General features: G+C 36.0%; 1 protein-coding gene across 5 annotated transcripts in view; it reads right to left on the bottom strand.

Annotated features, from left to right (window-relative positions):
- Positions 1-22,921, bottom strand: part of CBLB (Cbl proto-oncogene B) — a 213,663-nt gene that overhangs the window by 179,647 nt on the left and 11,095 nt on the right. For all 5 annotated transcript variants that reach the window (XM_059064285.2, XM_067034717.1, XM_059064287.2 and 2 more), the window contains exon 3: positions 19,486-19,736. In XM_059064285.2, coding sequence (XP_058920268.1) covers positions 19,486-19,736 — 251 coding nt within the window. The remainder of the gene's footprint in view (positions 1-19,485; positions 19,737-22,921) is intronic.

The raw sequence follows: 22,921 nt of genomic DNA, 5'->3' as shown, positions 1-22,921 counted from the left end.
GGGAAAAGAAAGAAACCATCAGCAAACGTTCAAAATACTAATTGGGTGGGAAAACCTATTTCAGATAGGGTGGGCAAATAAGACCCATCTAAGGAGGTGATACTTACACTTGGATCTTTGCCCCTCCTCTAAAAATGTGAAGACTCAGAGGAAGAGCTCTTCAGGAAATGGAAGCAACTTGAAGAGGCAACAAGGTAGGAAAGATCTTGGCACAATCCAGGAATTGAAATCAGACAGTAAGCCTGAAGTTTAAATGTTATTCAAGAGTAAGCAAGAGAGTAACATGATTTTCTTTTTATACTGTTTCAAATTAAGAGAACCAAATAAACAAAACTATAAAGAGGGAATACTGTATGAGATATTGAGTAATGGTTGGAGGTACAGAATATGGTTCAGAAAAGTAGGAGAAAACCAAAAAGCTAGCCCAAGTGTTTCAGGTTGATATACCTGGAAACAAGGAACCAGTAAATAAAAAATTATTAAAAAAATAATCTGGCATGATATAATTATTTTCTTAAAAGATGGCAATTCTTTCAAAAAGGTATAAAGTAACACTTGAATACTATTCACCTGTTTCATGAAGAGAGGTGTGTGCCAAAGACCCCCCTATATATTCATAATATTATGTTCATTAACTTCAGAGTTATAACCAAGAAATTACCCCATAGTGCTTTTGTCACAGGGATTTTAAAATTTTATTTACTTTGCATTAAGAAGAAACATAACATGGATACATCAGGTTCCAGTTTCATGCTTCTCAGTAAAACTTTTAAATATGCTAATTTTAAGCAGTAAAGTACAACAAATAAATATGTGGAAAGTGGTTTCACTTGTAAATCTGATGTTTTTGTGTTATTTGGTTCTATGCTAAAACAGATTCTGGACCCTGGTTCTAATTATGGATCAACAGGCAAAAAGAGTGATGCATGTGGCTCCAAGACCCTTTTCATCATTTCTAGCATGTCACATGAAACTATAATCCTCAACTGATTAAAAGAAATATCTCTGGACCATACAAGATTAACAAGCCCAATTTAATTCAATTTCTCCAGCTTAATAACTATTAAATTTCTCCTTCCATTACCAGAAAGAAAATAAAACTAGATAGAATAACAACAATAAAAACCAACATCAGGGGCTTCCCTGGTGGCGCAGTGGCTAAGAATCTGCCTGCCAATGCAAGGGACACGGGGTCGAGCCCTGGCCTGGGAAGATGTCACATGCCATGGAGCAACTAAGTCCGTGCACCACAACTACTACTGAGCCTGCGCTCTAGAGCCCTCAAGCCACAACTACTGAACCCACGTGCCACAACTACTGAAGCCTGCGCACCTAGAGCCCACGCTCTACAACGAGAAGCCATGACAATGAGAAGCCCGCACACAGCAACAAATAGCCCATGCTCACCGCAACTAGAGAAAGCCCACGCAGAGCAACGAAGACCCAACAGTCATAAATAAATAAATAAATGTATTTTTAAAAAAACAACAACAACCAATGACAGCTTCTGTGTATAGGTTTAATGATGCCTGCAAGTTTCATGATGCTGCTTAAATAGCATATAGGTTGAGATTAGTGTATATTCACCCCTCATTCCTTTAATACACAGGTACTGAGCACCTACTATGTGTAGGAACTGGAGTAGGCACCAGGGAGAGAGTGGTGAAGAAAAGAAAGAACCTTATACATAGTTTATGATAGGATCTGGAAAGAAGAGAATAGAGGACCATGACAGAAAATAATGTACAGAATAATTCAGAGTGATCGGTCAAGGAAGGCCTCTCTGAGGAACTGACATTTAAGTTACAATCTAAAGGATGAGCAAGAGTTAGACAGATAGTGGAAAACATTTCAGGCAGATGAAGCTGTGGATGTGGAGCTTCTACAGGCCTGAAACACTGAAAAATGGTAAGTGGCTAGAGCAAAAAGACCTGAGGGAGACTGATTTGAGATGGGACTAGAAAAGTAAAGGATGAAGAAATATAAAAGATAAACCACTCATATGAATAAACAGTGCTTTGCGTAGTGTTATTACTCAAGGTTATAGCCATCAGTTTCCATTCATTTCCACCAGATACTCTTGTATAATAAGAATAGATTTTGAGGCCAGCTAATAAAAACGACAACTCATTCAGCAGGATGGTTCTGGAGAACATTCCAGACTCTCGCTTCAAGAAGAATAGTGGGTCTTCCCTGGTGGCGCAGTGGTTGAGAGTCCGCCTGACGAGGCAGGGGACGCGGGTTCGTGCCCCGGTCTGGGAGGATCCCACATGCCGCGGAGCGGCTAGGCCCGTGAGCCATGGCCGCTGAGCCTGCGCGTCCAGAGCCTCTGCTCCACAACGAGAGAGGCCACAGCAGTGAGAGGCCTGCGTACCACAAAAAAAAAAAAAAAAAAAAAAAAAAAAGAATAATGAAGGCAGACCTTTCTCTGGGACAAATAGGCTTATTAACTTCCATGACCAGTTAAAGCTAAAGACAAAATTGGAAACTTTAATGCAAGACAAAAATTAGTGATTTTTACTCCTTTTACAACTCATTTGGCTTGCAAACAGTAGGATATTTTCTTTCTGCTTGTAACCAATATCATTTTCTAAATAAGAAATGCTGTTAAGATCTGTTTTCAGTATTGTAAGTATATATGTTTGAGTTTAATTCTGATTTTTTAAAAAAAGTAAGAAACGTTCTTAGGCATTTTCCTTACAATTCAAATAATTTTATTACTCATCAAAATTTCAAAAATCTGATATGCTTCTCTTTTAAATCTACTGACATCAGTAATGAACAACTCAGAGATAAGTTTTCTTTTTAAATCTTGGAGCAGCATAAATTTTAAAATGAAAATTCTACTCTTTATATGACAGTTTCCTCTGAAATAGTTAAACAATCACTAATAGACCAGTATCCCAAAAGAATTAGAACTTGATAATTAAGTGAAACCTTTAATTTAAAAAAAAAAACTGAAAAGTTACTATTTTTCTAGATCTTAATAAGATTACCAGGTCCAGAATAAACTGGCTTCCTCAAATTATCCATTAAAATAGTCCTTCTGTTTTACTACTGATTTTTTCTCGCTTTTACCACAAAAGAGATCTTTAACTCTACATCATCATAGACTATATCAACCAAAAGACCCTCACTGTACATTAAAATGAGCTCAAAAACTTGAAAACAAAACGTTAAGGACTGGGTTAACCTCTAATAATAAAAGAACAGACTACATAGGGAACATCAAGCCTAGAATGTCAGGACTCTGCACTTCTTTTACTGTATTGACTTCATCTGGAGAAATAGTTCTTAAAACTCCTTAATATGCAATGGTACAGCAGACCTTCTGATGGTAATTTTCCAAGGCTTTCACTCAGAATCCAAGACACTATTTCCTACATAGTCGTACACAGGAGGTGGTACTATTCAGATAAGCAATGTTCAGTGCTACTTAAATTGACAAAAGAGCTGAAGGAAACATAAATACATCCCTAGCAATTGAAGAGAAACCAGGTGGTTAATATAACTAAATGGGAGGGGGGTGCTACATAATATTGATATCATGCTGTATTTACAACAAACTTTAGCACAAAATTCTCTGTATAAATTACAAACCCAAAATGAGAAGGAAACAAAAAGGACTCAATCATGTTAAAAACAAACCGAAACATATAATGTATGCAGTCTTTTTCAAAATTCTTATGTTTTCTCTAAGTGTATACCAATTAAAGAAAGTCACTTTTCAATTTTAACCATACTACTACCATATCAAGAGAGGCTCTACACTCTTCAGAAATGCTGTCTTCCTGAGGGGAAGTCATCTACTGGACCTTTCATTGGAAGCTTTTCTAACTCACCAAACTGTGAATACAAGCTATCCCCAGAGCTGGTGAGTTGTACATTTTGTAACATTTTGCAACTGAAGGACAGTCTGCCTTCTGCATATCGCTTGTTAACCTCTATGAACTATCAGCACCAGCTCTTTATTTTTATTTTAATGGTGAGAAGCAAATGTTTATCCAAGATGTTCACATTATTTGTACAGATGAAAAGAAATAGATAATTCTACAAAGAATAACCTAAAAAGCCATCATATATGAATTTATTTTCCTATACCATGAATAGCTCTAAAAACTAGCTTCAATCTAAAAAAAAAAAAAAAAACCTCTGAAGTCATATTGCACAGAAATTCTTTGTGAAAACTGAAGAACTGAATTTTGAATTATCTGTAACAACTACTATCTCATAGTGAAGAAAATCTCCAGTAGAGCTATGGGAAATTAAAAGTAATCACCATGGGGACCTCCCTGGTGGTCCAGTGGTTAAGACTTCACCTTCCAATGCAGGAGGTGTGGGTTCCATCCCTGGTCAGGGAGCTAAGATCCCACATGCCTCAGGGCCAAAACACCAAAACATAAAACAGAAGCAATATTGTAACAAATTCAATAAAGACTTTAAAAATGGTCCACATAAATAAATAAAACAACCTTGTTTTAAAAAATAATAATAATCACCATGAAGAAAAATGAACATGAGCTTACTAAAAAAAGAGAGATAAGATATCAGTAGGAATTTTAAAATGTTTAAATCAACTTAATTCTGAACTCCAGCTAGGAATTTTTTTTTTTTTTTTTTTTTTTTTTTTGCAGTACGCAGGCCTCTCACTGTTGTGGCCTCTCCCGCTGCAGAGCACAGGCTCCGGACGCGCAGGCTCAGCGGCCATGGCTCACGGGCCCAGCCGCTCCACGGCATGTGGGATCCTCCCGGACCTGGGCATGAACCTGTGTCCCCTGCACCGTTAGGCGGACTCTCAACCACTGTGCCACCAGGGAAGCCCAGGAATTTTAGATAATATTATTTAAAATTACATAGAAAAATAAGTTTTATTCTAAGGCACACTGGGACCCAGAAAACTTTTCACACTCTTAAAAATATAACCTACTAGTTCCCCATGAACTCTCAACTACATGCAGTAGATTCTGCTTCTGTCAAAGATTCAATGACCTGTAGTGAATTGGAAACTTCCTAAAATAACATACAATTAAAATTCTTTACAGTAGTCTGAGATTGTAATACAGCAAATAAAGTCCCGTTCTCACCTTGTTTACTTGCCATCTGTCTCTTTCTTAAATGTCAAGTACTGAAAATACGAAAGAATTCTAGTTATTTTACTCCCACATAAATGACAACTTACAATAAATGCATACTAAGAAGACATTAACTTGCTGTGGGAACGATGCCACACGTATAGCAGAGGAAGTAAATAAAGAGCAGTTACATAATGGAAAGTTGTCAGGGACAAAAGACATCCACACGGATCTTTAAATGTAATGGGTACTTTGGGTGACTAGAGGAAAATATTGTTTGCCTTTTGTGTCTCATCTACAAAACCTTTCCTTCCAACCATAAAGTCCTGACAAAGATGTACCAGGACCACCATGTTGCACAACTTCCTGGAGTGACATTTCTCTTAGGAAACAGTAAAAGGGTCAAGACAGATCTGCCTAGGCCACCTTCCCTCTGTCAATGGCTTCTGAAATCAGAAGAGCCATTCAGATGCTACCGAAGACTTCCTCATCCCCGATCAAAAAGATCTACTCTGGTTATCTGTGTCTAAAACCACCTCCCTGGAAATGAAACGTAGATTTGGGAGTGTCCCCAATCTTGCCAAAATAAATAACACTAAATTTTATTATGTAAGAAGAACTATTAAGATAAATTGAAAAGAACAACTCAAGGAGGGAGGTTCCCAAATTAGTTTGGGGAGATATCGTGAAGACATCACAGAGGCAACACAAAACAAAAAAGAGGATATAATCTTAAGGACCGGGTTTTGACCTCCACAGTTATAGAAAGAGGAAAATTATTTGGCAAAGATTTCCGGGCAGGTTTCAGTATCAAAATATGTCCTGAAAAATGGATGGATCATGGCCAATCAAAATGGTAAAGTTGAGATTACTGACATCCCACACTAGTTAACTTACAAAAACACACAAAACCACCCCCACCTTGGTATAGTGAGTCAAAACAAACTGCTGACAAATCCTCACAGCTATGTGAGGGGGCGTAACAATGATACACAGTGAGAACACACATGTCTCTGTTTTCCTTTAAAGTCTGTTTCTAAGTCTGCATGGTTGATGTAAGAGAACAGCAATTCCTTTCTTTAAAAGCCCTGTCTACATATTCAAAATGTCTCAGATGTCCCTCAGAGCTGGTATGCTCATGCCCTGCCCCCCCCAAAAAAAGTTTAAAAAGCTTTCAGCTTTACAGCAAGAATACCAGCTCTAACTGTCCAACCCTGTCTTTTAAAAGGGAAGAAAAAAAGATGGCGGTTAAAGAAATACATAAATAACAACAACAAAAAAAATCTTAGCTAAAAATTGAAAACGAATTTTAAAGTTTGAAAATCCTTATCTGTAACAGGGAACTCCATCAGTAACAACACAAGATATCACCATAATAAGACTTTTTTTCATTTGTGCACATGTATTTATGCACTCCCTGAAGAGTCGTGAAATGATACAATGACGATCTGCTGCACAGCAAGTAATGAAGAGGATGAAGCACTTCTGTCAATAATATATACCAAACTAAACTGGACTATTCATGTCGAAAGCATAGAGTTTTGGAGGATTCCCCAGTTGCTGAAAAGTTCTGTGCATTCAGAGTCATAAATACAACACAGCATAAAAACAAAAGCAGTCTTTGAAGAAATGTTAAAATAAGAGGAAGTGAAAACATTCATAAAAGCTCAGATGGAAAACTAGTATGTCAATAGGAAAGCTGTAAAATATGTTCACTGCCATGTGTAGTTTGTAGGAACAGGCAGCATGGTGGCACTATGGGTTTTACAGGGGTTTATTTCATAAGGACTAAGGGTAGCCATAAGGGCACTCCATTAAAGTGATTCCAAATCGCAGTAATTTCACCAACTTTATCCAAAAATGTCACTACATTAAGGATATTTTGCATACACAAAGAATTAAAAATTCGGAATTCCCTGGCGGTCCAGTGATTAGGACTCCACACTTCCACTGCAAGGTGCATGCGTTCAATCCCTGGTCGGGGAACTAAAATCCCACAGGCCAGCCCAAAAAAATAAATTAAGAATTGCTGTATAATATAACCATTCTACGATAAATAACAGTGGTATTAATTACTGTGCTTATGGACATTTTTTTCCCTTCTAAAATCAATGGCACTTATTGCCAAATCTGAAAAAGTTGATATTCAGAGTTTATCTACAACTTCTAAAAGCTAAGCCTTTGGACACTTCACCAGACACTTTCCCATGTAACACTTCTATTTTCTCGTGTTTCTAGGCCCTAGTAGCTCATAAACGAGGAATAAATCCGAATTTTCAAATAATCCTACAGTGATTCTAGAGAAACAATCCTATATTTTCGTAAGTGTTGGCCACCTCTGAAGCACTGTTCTTGATACTGCGGGAGATACAAAGGAGAAGTGATTTTTGCCTTTAAACAACATATAATGAGACATTTTAAATGACCTGTCTTATCACCATTTTAAGAAGATGGCAATATCTGACAATACACGGTTGGTTAAGGGTCACAAGAAAGGTCTTGATAAATGTCAGAGGGAAAAAAGATATTTTGGCCGGAGTGATCAGAAAATGCTGAAATAAGGTATGAATGGGGCAGAGTGGGAGCTTCAGCTATACCAATAAGAAAGAGGGTCTGCTAAATAGGGAGGTGGGGGACACAGGAAGATGAAGGGGAAATGGCAGGCTAAAAGGCTGGCTTGCAAAGGTAAATTCCAGGGATAGTGATTAGGCCAATCTGAAAAGAATATAAAAAAGAATTTCAATCCCTCTTTTCCAACAAAACTCTTCCAAAAGCATTTCAGAAACTTATCTGTCTTGGGATCCTTTAAAATGACTTACAACTGGGAGTGGTCACCTACCTACAGTGGTGATAAAGGAAGCTTAGAAAAGTGAAAAGAGTTCTGTACATATCTGGGCTTCTAGCCTCACCTGTGCCATTTCAATGATCCGAGGTGACTGTATACATAAAATGAGATGATTTGACGTGGGGATTTTAAGAGCAGGCAGGATAGCAGAAATAGCTAGGGTACTTTTAAAAACGTGGAAACTCACATCCCAACTGGTAAAGGCAGAGGTATGGTAGGAAGTCAGGGACCTATACTTAACCATTCTAGAGGGTTAGAACGCATCATTTGCTCCATGGGCTATGTACACAAGCCCTTAGATTAGACAATTGTCAAAGACATTAATGACATATTTTGTGTACCTTGTGTTTAAAAAAACTAAAACCCTACAAAAAATGTTTAAATTTATCGCACTTTAAAATTATACACAAATTAAATACATCATACTGACACAAGATAGAAAGTAGGGGTCTAATAAAGATTTAGCTCTCAATCATTGACTCCCTGCCATTAACATTTTATTGTCCTCAGATGATCACAATGATCAGTAATTCATAAAGCATCACTAGCAGAACAGAATAGAAAATCATGAGGAAGAAAATGTTTACGTTAAAAATGCCAAGTTTCTAAGACTGCCATAGAAGATTATATCAATAATGCAGGGGTCAGTAAACTTTTTCAATAAAGGCTCACATAGTAAATATTTTCAGCTTTGTGGGCCATATAGTCTCTGTGGCAACTACTGACGTCTGTCACTGTAGCCACAGAAAGACATGTCCAAGTACCACTGAAATTTTATTTACAGAAAGAAGCACAGGCTGGATCTGGCTTACAGGCTGTAGTTTACCAAATACTGGTAAAGTGGGTGAAAGACTGTGATAAATTACCAACTTTACGACTTCAGTTGCTTTATAAAAACAAAAGTTTTACATATCCAACTCTGTGGAGATTAAACTAAAATTAGAATTATACAGGGGGGAAAATAAATCACAAAAAATTTGGTAAGGAGAATTCTGTTTCTTAGGACTTGAATCTATGCAAACCTACTTTAATCGGATAAATGAGACCTGGCTGACAAGAATAGAGGTCTTTAGTCAAATTAAATTCTTCTTGAAAAGAATAAATTTGACAGCTCCACATGCTGTTACAATCATAGAAAATCAATATACCCCACAAAAAACCTTTAGAACAAAAACTGAAATGTCTGCAGTATCTACAGGAGGAGTTAACACTTATTTTCATTAATATATCTCAGCAAGGAAATACTTAGGTACTCTTTCCCATTTCCTCAAAGGAAAAGACTTTGCTCATCTGGAGAAATTAAAAGTTTTAAAAGTCACAAGCAACATTTCTCTCTCTCTCCCAAACACACACATAAATACAACAAAAAAGCATGTTTCAGATAAACAGTCCTGAACTGAACTAATATAAGCTGTCTTGCAAAAAAAACCAAAAATTCCTTTTACTGACCATCTGACATACGATATCAGTACTGGTTTAATGAAGATAAGAAAACACCTCATTTTCACAAGTATAAAATACGCTAATTGTTCGAATGAGTCTTCCTGAGACAATACCCTTCAGCTGCCAACAGCCGCAGGCTCACACATGCTGACTGGTAATAAGACATCATTTAGAAATACATCACACGTGAATATATAAAATTCCTGTCAAGTCATGTAACCTCCAAGTTAGCTTCTCCAGATAGAAGTTGGAATTGGAATACCTACCACACATTTCTGATGTATGTCTGATAACGAAGATAATACAAGGCTTATAAAACATAATTTCAAATCTTCCTTACCTATTGAAACTAATTATTTGCTTTCAATTACTTGGGTCTGAACATAAGTTTCCAGTCATCAAAGTTTAAAAGAGAATGAGGTATTATTCAATGAAAAAAGGAAACAGAATTGTTTTCTCTTTTAAAAGAGAATGAGTTCAAGATGAAACTGTCTTAGTAAATTTGTTCCTTCTTTTAATTTTAAATATTTTTCCCTAGAAAGCCAACAAAAATAGAAAAAATTTATATCTTAATGTTTTCACTATTGTTCTGGATATCACATTTTTCAGGCCTAAAAAGACCTAAGAGAATCTGGTGGAGGGAACAAGTTGGTAGAAAGGTTCCTGGACAGCTTTTTGATCAATAATATAAAGAGGACAGGCATACATACTGTTGCCCTTCTCTCCTCAGTCTTGCAGCCTTAAAAAAAATATGGAGCTGCTGCAGGAATTCTACAGACATTAGGTGACTAGAATGAGGACAAACCCAACACACTAAGAAAGGACATTACAAAGTCAGAAAGAGCTTAGTCTCTGACAGCACTGCTGAGAATTATATATATGTAAACTACTGTTGCTCAGGTATTATTACTTTTATCCAAACACATTCCTAGTTTATGCAATTTATATACTCAGCCCATGCTGATAAAACACTTTTAAAATTGTACTGTCCAAAATTTAGATTAATACTTTAAGGCAATAGTTGGCAAACCACAGCCCCCAGGCCAAATTTAGTTTACCACAATGTTTTTCTAAATAAAGTTTTATTAGAACACAACCATTCCAATTTATTTACATACTGTCTATGTCTGCTTTCCTACTATAAAGGCAGAGCTGACTAGTTACCAGGGACCTGGCAAAGTCTAAAATATTTACTGTCTAGCTCTGTACAGTTTGCTGATCCCTGGTTTAAGCCACTCAACGTGCCATGTTCAGAAGTAATTTACTCTTTTTTTCTAAAATCCTTGAGTTGATTCTCTAAAATCTTAATTTGAAATCATACTTATAATACTTTATATCTTAATAGTAAAGACACAAAGTGAACGTGAAGTATAGTCTCCTCTATGCCACCAACATGGAAAATACCTCCCACATTTTTTTTTAATTTTCAATACAGAAAACTTTGTAAACATAGATTTAATGATGATGATGTAAGTCATAATTAACTATTTTAATTAATCATCCAGAGCTTATCAGAAAAATAAAAGAATAAAACGGGGATTCTTAATCAAGGGATAATCAGGGCTACTATTAATATTGTAAATTAATTAAATATACATATTCATAGTACTAATAATTTCTAAAGGATGGCATTTTATACATTGAAATCAGTAAGAATGTTATAACAAGATACTTATAAATTCACTTATTTCAATTTATATAAAAATTTTATTATTGATGAAAGTCAATTTCACCATGCTTTTCAATATATGCATAAAAATTAATCAATAAATTAATTCACCAAACTTTTTATTATAAACCTGAAAAAAACACTACAAAATTATTTGAGCTACAGACCCTTCAAAAAATAATTTTAAATAATTTGTTTAGCATTATCTTCTACCGAGCAAAGTTTTTCATACTTTCATGACATATACTCTATTGAGTTTCAATTTTCTTTCCCTTCCATAGTATAAATTGTGCTGTATTCGGTCACTGTTACGGGTGAACTGTGCCCCCTAAAAAGATATGTTGAAATCCTAACCTCAACCCTACCTAGGAATGTAACCTTATTTAGAAATAGGGTCTCTGTAGATGTCATAAAGGTAAGATAGGGTCATTAGGCTAGGCCCTGAGTCATTATGACTGGTGCTCTCCTAAGAGGTAAATTTGGACACACACACACAGAGGAGAACACCAGGTGATGACAGAGGCAGAGATTGAAGTTATGTTGCCACAAGCCAAGGAGTGCCTGGAGCTACCTATCAGAAGCTACAAGAGTCCTGAAAGCATCCTGCCCTAGAGAGCTGGAGGGAGCATGGCCCTGCTGACATCTTGATTTTCAGACTTCTAGGCTCCAGAAGTGTGAGAGAATCAACTTAAGACTACATAAACTTCAAGTATGTGGTAATTTGTTACAGCAGCCCTAGGAAACTCATAGTCACACATCTATGATTACATGTGATTACATCACATGATCAGATGTTCAAAGTAACACATTTCAAAAATAAATCTAAATTGTCTCTGAGTTTAATCTGTTCCTCAGTGATTCTACCAAATAAGACAGGCAGCCTCGCTCTCTCTTTATGATTTAAATCTATAAATGGGTACTTTCTGTAATGACCTATGCATATCCTGCTATAATTAACACATCTATAAACAACTCATGTATAAATGCAAACTCCAACAAGAACTCATGCTCTGACAAAAATGAGATTAAAGAGACAAAGATTAATATTAAAATGGGTTTAGAAAACTGAATATTCCGGTCTTCCCTGGTGGTGCAGTGGTTAAGTATCTGCCTGCCAATGCAGGGGACCGGTTTCGAGCCCTGGTCTGAGAAGATCCCACATGCCGCGGAGCAACTAAGCCCGTGAGCCACAACTACTGAGCCTGCGCGTCTGGAGCCTGTGCTCCGCAACAGGAGAGGCCGCGACACTGAGAGGCCTGCGCACCGCGATGAAGCGTGGGCCCCGTTCTCCACAAGTGGAGAAAGCCCACGCACAGAAACGAAGACCCAACACAGCCAATAAATAAATAAATAAATAAATTTTTTTTTAAAAAAAAAAGAAAACTGAATTTTCCTGAAGCACTTTGTTTCAAAACTGTGAGATATGAATACTATTTTATGACCTACCCAATTAGTGCTGGATGCTAATCTGTTTGGATTCCAGGAAACTCCACTTCTATGTTAAATCACCGGGGGGAAAAAAAGATGCTTCTTGGACTAGATTTCCAAGCATTCCTCAGGCTATAGAATTATCACTGCAGCTTGTCTGTTTTATAAACAAACTTCAATTTAGATTCGTAAAAATCTGCCAAAGGAGCTCTCTTTAACTAAATAACAAATCTGCCACTTGTAAGACATCATTCATCAACCTTCTTTGTGGGAGTATTGTTATTATGAAACTGAAAACAGGAATTCTTTCTTGAGTGCTTCAGGGTTTTAATTATCAAATTTGAATGTCACCAGATATTTACTAAAAGGAAAACATAAATTTTAATAAACTGCCTTAAGACTGAAAAACATAAAAGGTATTCAACCATAAAGTGCACTTGAGTCTTGTGAGTTGGCTGTCTTGCAATACAATGGTTATCACTCAGAACCTTTAATCAACTCTAAACTGCAAGGAAAAAAATTCTCCAATTTTAAAATCAAAATATCACATGTATTTAATATATATTTTGACCTGGAGGGAATTTAAATGAATTGCAATAAAATTTTTAATACCTAATAAACCAGGTGTTAGAGACTGAATGGTATTAACACAGGGCTGGGAAAAAAAGTAAATAAAATAAACAGCAAATAAATGGATTAATTGTAAACACTTTATTTAAAACTTAAAAACTGTGGACAGTGGATTTAGTCTTAAATTTGAATATCTGAATAGCAGAATAATTTGTGTTCTTTCATATTTTGAAAATAAATCCCAAAGAGGAAACTGCTAGAGAAACCCTTCACTTTTGACTTACATGAAAATCAACACATAAATTACTTTGTATCCAGTTAGCAAAGCAGCATGAATGTAGTTGGCTATAAAGTCCTTAAGAGTCAAAGATTCTGCAAGCTCTCACCTGCCCACTCTGACAGACTCCCTTTGTTTAATGCTTAAAACATTTGTCTGGAAAACTTTCTTGTGGCCTCTACTCTCACAGTGTGTTAAAGAAATAAGCCCCTTCATTTCCAAACTTTAGAAAAGTATACTCACATCTCTCAGATGCTTTAAATATGAATGAAAGCATTCTTATCAAGACTAAATAAACTTTTTATTCATCCGTGATAAATTAATCTCAGGAAGATAGTCACTTTTTCTAGAGAAAATTCCATTTCCTACTTGGCAGACATATTTCTACTTAAAAGGATTGATTACTATTTTCCTCTAAATCCAAATTATATATTATCATTTTAAAATGTCACAAATTAATCTTCTACTTCCTCTGTTCTTCCACTGAAAAAGAAAAAAAATGCCTAGAATGCAGATACATATAGAAAAAATTAAATAGCAACTGAGTATGTTAATATTAAAATACTTGTGTTCAAACCTATCAGTAACCTATTTTGACTTACTTAGAAATCATATTTTTCTACTTGCAACTTGTCCCTTGTCCTCATGAAATGCAAAAGAACTGCAATCTTCACCATTAGTAAATAAAAAGATAAATAGAAAGATTAGGTTAATATTTAAAATATAAAATTGTTTTTTAAAGGAGTATAAACCATTCCCTCTTGCATCATTAAACAATAGATACTTCATAGAATAAATGGAATGCATTCAATACTGTACAAATTATTTATAGATAACATAACTTCCCTAAGATTAATTCTCCTGCAAATGGTTACTGTAATAAAAAAAAAACAAACAGTATTTTTACTAGAAACTACTATTGGATTTGCAAAACTATTTAACAGACTGATGGAACAACAGTAACATTTAGTCAGAAACAAATGACATCTTCATTTGTTGATGCTGAAATGCCTTAGCCAACAAATATTGTGAATATCCAGAAAATAATTTAAAGACTGAAAAAACACTACTGGAGTCAGGAAACCAACCAAGGTTACAAAGAACCCTTGGAGGAGAAATGGCATCACACCACGAGATTCTTGCACTCTTTCCTCATGTCCTTCTCACAATGTACAGGGCTGCCCAGGAGAAAAGGTGGAACTTGATGTGGGATTATAAACAAGGCCATTAACCTGTGAGATCCCATAATAATTAAAACTATTCCACAGAACCCAAATTGTGTACACAGGTCAATCTCTTCCTATGGTTAAACTGAAAACCCACAAGGAATTTCAAAACTGCTTCCATGACCATGTAATCAACAAGTACTCATGTTTATACCAATTTAAACATTTCAATTAATGCATTATTCTATGGCCAAAGCAATGTTGTCATACAGTGGTATGAGGAATGCAAGCAAGCTGGTTTGCAGCTTTGTGTTTTGTTGTTGCCCTTACTGTTATTATTGTTGTAGCTGATGTTGTTTTGTTTCAACTTTTAACTTAACCATTTCTCTTTAGTATATCAGTTTCAAAATGTTCTTGGTACACTATCTCATGAATTACAACACAGGCATAAACAGCAAGTAGAGTGATTTGTAGTTCTTTAGAGGGAAAGGAACTTTATTAATGTAGTAGGCTATACGTTTTTCTTTGTCCAGCCAAATAGTCAATAGAGAAAAAGATTTTGATGCTCTGGATTTTAAATAAAGGCTAGCATCTTCTAGAACTAATTTTTTAATGCCAAAATACTTTTTAAAAAAATAAATCATTTAGAATGAGTATTATTATACAAGCTATGCACACTATGATTTGTTTTCTACAACACATGTGCATAAAGAATGGTCCAGGGGCTTTCAAATGATATTAATAATAAGACATCTGTGTATTACTCTTTGGTATGAGTTTTTTAAAAGGCCTTTATCTTTTTCACAGATAGGTTATCAAACTCAGAGCTATTTTTCCACCTCAGTTGACTTCTGGTTTTGTTCCAGTGGTTGCAAACCGGAGTGTGGGAGGGAAAAATGAGTTGTAGCACTGTGGTTCACTGAAGCAGTTCTAAAATACGGAAAATCTGATTCTCATTATGCCATCACCTCTGGGTGTTCTAAAAAAACACAGTGTCCAACACCCGGGCTCGAAGAACAGGAGATTAATACATAACTTTTTATATGAAAGAGTAAATATTTTTCTATTAAAATGGTCAACTGACGAAACTGCCAGCCACATCACTGAAGAAAGGCATCTCCTGTCAATTTCATATTTGTCACCTGTAACTACCTTCACACCCACTTTGACTTTTGCCACTAAAACTTTAAGCAATATGTTTTAAAGTTTCTCCTCTTCTCTGTGCCTGAAACTATAAATTGTCCCTTCTCTACATGATTCCTGAAGCCCACTCCACACATACACTTGAAAACGTTATGTGTGCCAGAAATCACTGAATTACTCTTCCCAGAAATACCAGCTCAGAATGGTTTAGACACTGGAGAAGCACCAACTCAGTGTGAGGTTCAGCTGTTTGAGGGGGAGAGGGCACTGGGGAAAAAGTGATACCGGAGAAGGAAGAGGTTTACTATAAACGTCAAGCGACGCATGCAGGCTGCCTCTACCAGAAATCATCATTCCACCCACTCTCAAAGCAAGAGGCTTGCATTACACACTCTTAATATCTATTTCCACAGCAAATGAACTTACCCAACTATAATTTCTACCTTTCACCCGCTACACAGGGAATACACTGCATGTCATTTGCTGTATCTATTTATTTTTCAATTTATTATATTTATCACATTTGTGTGAAATTGCCTTAAAAGCTCGGGCTACTCATTTTAGCAATCAATCAAAGCACAGCTAGTTCAAAACTGATGCCTGATTTTTCTCCCACTTGCCCTTACATTTAAAACAAATCCACAAAGAAGTTTATTTTTGATACAACAGGAACATTAAAATAAACATTTTGATTCATGTACTCATAAAGTACAGAATCTCTCGGGGAAATGCTGGTTTAGTCAATGAACTCCAAATTACTATTTCTAGTATTACTGTCCTTCATTTTTAGCTTAAAAATACTAATGTCCCTAGTGACATTATTTACAGAACAAAAAAAAAGATTGTTCAGAGAATTTATAATATTCCCAATTAGCAGTGTGTGATACATGTTAGATAAGAGTCATACTACTAAAAAGAATATTCAATTGCCTACCAACCCTGAGAACATTCTAAGAAGTTTCTTTCATATTCTATAGAGCAAAACATCCAGAGTTCCGTGTACAGTGGCTCGTTTTAGCCTCAGTTACATTCGGAACTCTAAGGGAACACACAGAAGTGAATGTTTAAAAATATATTTCTACTAAAAGAAACATAAATCAGAACATAAATCAAAAATTTATGTCTTGTTACAGTGTACCAAGAATAGTACATTATTATGAATTACGATAATTTATCAAATGTAAGTTTTACATAAACACAGTGGCCACTGAACATTATCAGAAAACATTATCAAAAAAATTATCAAAAAAAAAAGAAAATTGAACATGGATGAAAGAAAAATCCAATTAGAAATATGCTATACCAGCACAGAAGCTAATAAACTTTATTTTAGAATTGAATTTAGGACAGTGACAAAATTTACTTGGATACTTAAAACACAGAATTTACAGAGTTGCCTCACTGTGATCAGTTAGCATTATGCAATGTCATCATCTATGGAAATCTACACACAATCAACCAAAATTTATAAAGATTCCACCATGATATGCTCCCACATAAAAAGCCAAAAAAATCTAAATTTATTTATGCAATAGTAGTTATAAGACATTTCCTGAGTTAGAAATGTTTCAAGTTTCTAAAAAAGATATAAAAGTGAGATACAAGTTTAGCCCATCATATATTACTACATCCAATTAAAACATTTACACCACTCAAAATTCCGAGTCCTAGAAGTTACACACCTTCTCACTGATCTAATAACCTAAAAAGTAAAATTTCATGGATTACGTTGCTAGATCAAGAAGAATCTCAGGGCTACCAAATGTGAGAAAGAAGTGTAAAGATGTTTCTAAAACAAGTTAGTTTTATTAGATCTACGGTAAAACTACAAGGCGAAAATACAGTTTTAAACATAAACATCTGGCTTCCCATAACCTTGGCCATTCTCGGGAAGTCTGTAAGAAGAAGCAATCACTATGATATTTCCATTCCTTGCTTCTGGAACCTTGTGGCTATTCAAAATGCCCATTAACAGTCCTGGAGAGAGTCTTAGAGCTTGAAGCTAAAAGGCAACTAACTGGAAGGGTCACCACCCTCAAGATGTATAAACTGTGGTCCAAGAATATTAAGTGATGAGCCCACAGTTACATAACTGGTTAGACTCCTATGATTATGTTAGGATTCATCACTAATTTAGAGAGCAAATTATAAATAAGTAAACATTTATGCCATTTTACCTTTGGCAGAGGGTTTTACTATGCTTGAATTTGACGGTTTTTACTCACTCTGGGTATTTGTTTGGCTGCTATTTACAGACAACTTCAGAATCTATATACCTAGATAACTGAATTTTCTGTTACACAATCCTATGTTTCATTAGACTATATGAGACTACTGTTTCTGACCTGAAACATTAGAGATTTCTTAGAGGTTTTTTCTATATCTAAGAAAACTAAAATCCAGAGACATTAAGAGTCTTAAACTAAAATTCACCTCAACTACGTTAAGACATTATATATTTTAATTAATATTTATTTTCCAGTCTGGAAATCTAAATAGACTATCACTATTGGTGAATATTCTAGATAGAACTTAAATGTCCCAGAAGTGGAAAATCTATTATTTGCTCTATTTAGTTTAAGATAGATCATGAAATTTAACATTGAAATAGCCAAACAACAAACTTCAATGAAGAGTCTCTAAGTCAAAAATCCTGGCTATAAAATGAGGATTCAGTTGATGTCACTTCAGTCATCACTGCCCCTGCTTCTCACTTAATAGTCAAAGTACAGGATCTGAAGTTACATCTTCCACCCACATCTTGCACGCCTACACCTCCAATCAAGACTATGTCCTGAAGACACTGTCCAACACCAAATGCTGGTGGAATGGAGCAACAGGAACTCTCACTACTGGTGGGAATGCAAACACTACAGCCACTTTGGAAAACAGTTTGGGAGTTTCTTACAAAATCAAACATAGGCTTATCATGATATCAAGAAATCATGCTCCTAAATATTTGCTCAAATGAGCTGAAATCTTATGTCCACACAAAATCCTACACACCAACATTTATAGGAGCTTTATACATAACTGCCAAAAATTGGAAGCAACCAAGATGTCCTTTAATAGGTGAGTGGATAAACAAACTGTGCTACATCCATGTAATAGAGTATCATCCGGTAATAAAAAAAAAAAATCAACTCTCAAGCTATGAAAAGACATGGGATAACCTTAAAGGCATATTGTTAAGTAAAAGAAGCCAGTCTGAATGTTACATATTTTATGATTTCAACTATATGACATTCTGAAGAAAGCAAAAACTATAGAGACATTAAAAAGACGAGTGGTTGCCAGGGCTTCAAGAGGTGTATGGTGGAGGCAGTGGGGGAGGGAAGCAATGAATAGGTGGGACACAGGGCATTTTTAGTGCAGTGAAACTATTCTACATGATACCATGATGGTAGACATATGACATTATTATACATTTGTGGAAACTCTGAGAACCGTGCAATACAAAGAGTGAACCCTAATACAAACTATGAACTTTAGTTAATAAAACTGTATCAATACTGGTTCATCACTGTAACAAAAGTACCACCTTTTGCCAGCTTTTAATAATCGACGAAACGGCAAATGGTGGGAGGGAGTATATGGGAGCTCTACTTTCTGAGTCATTTTTCTGCAACCCTAAAACTGCTCTAAAAAATAAAGCTATTAAAACAAAATAAGAACACTGCCTCATGAACTAGCTATTGACACAGAGAAATCTGTGTAAAACTACAAGGTTTAAATAATATGAAAAGCGAATACACAAATGCAATGATATTTCCCCCAAAACAAACACATGGTAACATTTATCCTAACTGTGAAACAAAAAGCAACATAAATGACCTTAACCCTGAGAAAAATAAAATCTGAAATATTCTTACCTGTCCTGTGACTGCTCTTCGTACATCCTCTCCTTGCCTTCTTTAAAGAGTCTTATTGCTCTTTTTGACTTTTTCATTAGACTATCAATGTAGATTTTAAAATATTCATTCTCACTGAGTTGGGCAAGTTTCTGGTTGTCGTCATATTTACTCAATATAAGTCTCAAATGCTGATATGTATCAGGTAAAATATCAAGTATATATGGTGGGCTATTCTTCAACTGAAGTTTGGGATTTTGGCACAGTCTGACCTAAAAGAAACAAAGACAGAAATAAAACATTTTCATATGAACTGCAACACTTTCTTTCACAGAAGAGCTGAGAAAATTATCAAACTATGTACTATTTCTTTTCCTTCCATAATATACATTTTGTTTTTAAAATTATGATCAGCACTCTACAAAGAATCTACATTCCCATCTGTTTTCATACAATTAAATACTATTTTCTTCTCTTCTCATTCCATTTTTCTATGTCAGACCTTAACTTTCAACACCTAAAGTTTTCATTCTCTCTTCAACATCCCATTGTTCACGGCTTAACAGAACACCTATGTGCTAATTATTATATATCACTAACAGTCTCTCTTTTTTTTTTTTTTTTTTTTGCGGTACGCGGGCCTCTCACTGTTGTGGCCTCTCCCGTTGCGGAGCACAGGCTCCGGAAGCGCAGGCTCAGCGGCCATGGCTCACAGGCCCAGCCGCTCCGCGGCATGTGGGATCTTCCCGGACCGGGGCACGAACCCGCATCCCCTGCAATCGGGAGGCAGACTCTCAACCACTGCGCCACCAGGGAAGCCCCAACAGTCTCTTTTTTAAACAAAAATGAGGGAATGGGCCTCATCTGCTGGCCCATTTTAACATCTCAAATTCAGAGGTTATTTTCCCAGCTAAAGCTCTTTGATAGATTTTAATTTATGTTTTGGTGTATTATTCCCGAACCCTGAGAAGACTAAAAACTGGTGCTCTTTTAATAACTGAACTATTAAGTAGTAAATGGGTGTCAGGTCAGAACAAGTCTTTTCCACCTATTCACATTACATCCCAGGCCTAGGAACACATGTTACATAACGGTTCAGTCATTCCATCAGAACGACTGGGGCGTTCAGGGCTGCCTGCAGAACCATAACTTCTGCTAGCATGAAAAGGTAGTAATTCTACTACTACATTCACTTCTTTCTACATGTTCATGTGATTTAGTCATGAACATGTAGAAAGTAAGTTTACCCATCTCTCATTCTTACCCCTCCAATCACAGCATAAAGAACCATCCAATTAAACGACTGTTTAAATAAACTCATTGGGAATTGCACAAGTGTGTACATAGTGTAAAGGCGCACACTCTTACAAAAGGCAAAATGTACACATCAATGGAGAGTTACTGAGAAGCTCATGAAGCATTAGCCTGAGGGTCCCTCAGACACTTGGCCCTCTTCTAAAGGTCTCGTCATAAATTTTTTTGTGAAGTTTTCAAGAGCAAGATATTTGACACACAGTTAAGATTTCTGTCTTTTTCCCAGTGCAACATACCTTCTGTCAAACTTATCCTTCTGTTGGGCAGCACTGAAGGAGCTGGGGGCATTTTTGGAGTCTGGCTAATGGGAATTTGAGTTGAAATACACTTAGTCTGGCTTTAGTGAAAGGTACATGTAAGGAATGCAGTCACTTCGGGAACTAGTTAAATCACTGTCAGCAGTTGTGATACAAGAATGGCTTCGGGAATATTTCAAGTGTTCATGGTGCTGACCAGCCCAGCACAGGAGCAGGAAGGTCACGTTTAAATTTCGTAATTTGAATATGTCCAATAGTACCCAGAATTGGAGGCATACGTGGGCAATGGAAGAGAATCAAAGCATAAAGTGTACAGAGGGCTTCCCTGGTGGCGCAGTGGTTAAGAATCTGCCTGACAATGCAGGGGACACAGTTTCGAGCCCTGGTGCAGGAAGATCCCACATGCCACGGAGCAACTAAGTCCGTGTGTCACAACTACTGAGCCTACGCTCTAGAGACCAAGAACCACAACTACTGAAGCCTGCGCGCCCAGAGCCCGTGCTCCGCAACAAAGAGGAGCCACCACAATGAGAAGCCCGCGCACTGCAACAAAGAGTAGCCCCAGCTCTCGGCAACTAGAGAAAGTCCACGTGCAGCAACGAAGACCCAATGAAGCCATAAATAAATAAATAAATAAAATTTTAAAAAATAAGTGTACAAGGTCTAGATTATTTCTCTGATGTTTGTGGACTTAACTATTTCTTTTAACGGTCTTTCTTTTCATACCCAATTTTGTATTTGCACTTTTTGCTTTAACAGGTCCCTCTAAATTTCAGGTTCCACAAAAAACGGATCCACTTTTGGGTACTCATAAAAGTGCCCGGGGCCAAATGAAAAAGAGTTGAACGTTAATAATTTCAAGAACCACAGACACAATAAATCAAGGAAATGACAAATGAAAAAGTACTCTTAAACTTACTTTCTCACTTGCTTCCTTTGAAAAATGACCATATCTTTTGTGGGGGAAAAAAGTCTGGCTCAAACTATCAAGCATCAGCCCCTAATTTAAGACAAGCACTTCTCACATTAACTAAGGGCGTTCTATCTCCCTCCTCTTTGTACACAGTGCTTAAAGCAGAACTAACAGTACAGAACTAATAAATGGATGTATAGATGGTTGGTTGATTGATTCTGAAATTCTTTATATGTATTTTTACACACAGATGTTATTATATTACTTCCTTATTTTTATGATTGAACTATATAATAGTATTTTCTCCCCTAAAGACAGATGAAGTCCCAAATATATCAATGATTTAACAAGTCCTGCTTGAAACAAGATGGTTTTTCAATTCTTAAAACTAAAATATCACAAGTATACACAAATTTCAAAAATATCACCACCAACATCCTACAGCAGGCAGTTTAATTTCAGCAACATAAAACTTGGTACAACATGTTGCAGACTGATAAATTATTAACTTGTAGTTAGGGGGCTAGGCATTTCCTACAACTGGTGAATTTTTTAACTGATAAATAAAAAATTTTTCAGATATTCAAAATCACTGTTCTTAAATAGATTCTTTTAAATGTTAGATTTTTAATTTACTATTTGCTACCTGGCCTTTTTCTCATTGGTTTTATTTAAATTATAATTCTATCTGAGTATTGATTTATTCAGTAAAATTGTTTGAATAACTACTATATACCAGGTACTGAGCTTGGTGCCAGGAAATTACAGATGACTAGAGCATACTTCATGCCTCAAGGACTCTGGCAGAAGAGACCTAGTTCTCTATCATTAACTTAGGAGCAATGTAATTCTTGCTCTAAGGGCTTAGTAAAGATCCTGTCCAATCCATTCATTTTTCAGATAAAGAAACTAAGAACTACAAAGATTAAGGGGCCTATTGAAAAATCATTAATCCAACACAAGAGTCTGCATC

This window comes from Kogia breviceps, chromosome 5, assembly GCF_026419965.1.
Source record: "Kogia breviceps isolate mKogBre1 chromosome 5, mKogBre1 haplotype 1, whole genome shotgun sequence".
NCBI lineage: Eukaryota > Metazoa > Chordata > Mammalia > Artiodactyla > Physeteridae > Kogia > Kogia breviceps.
The sequence above is the reverse complement of the archived record's forward strand: the minus strand, read 5'-3'. Positions and strand labels throughout refer to the sequence as shown.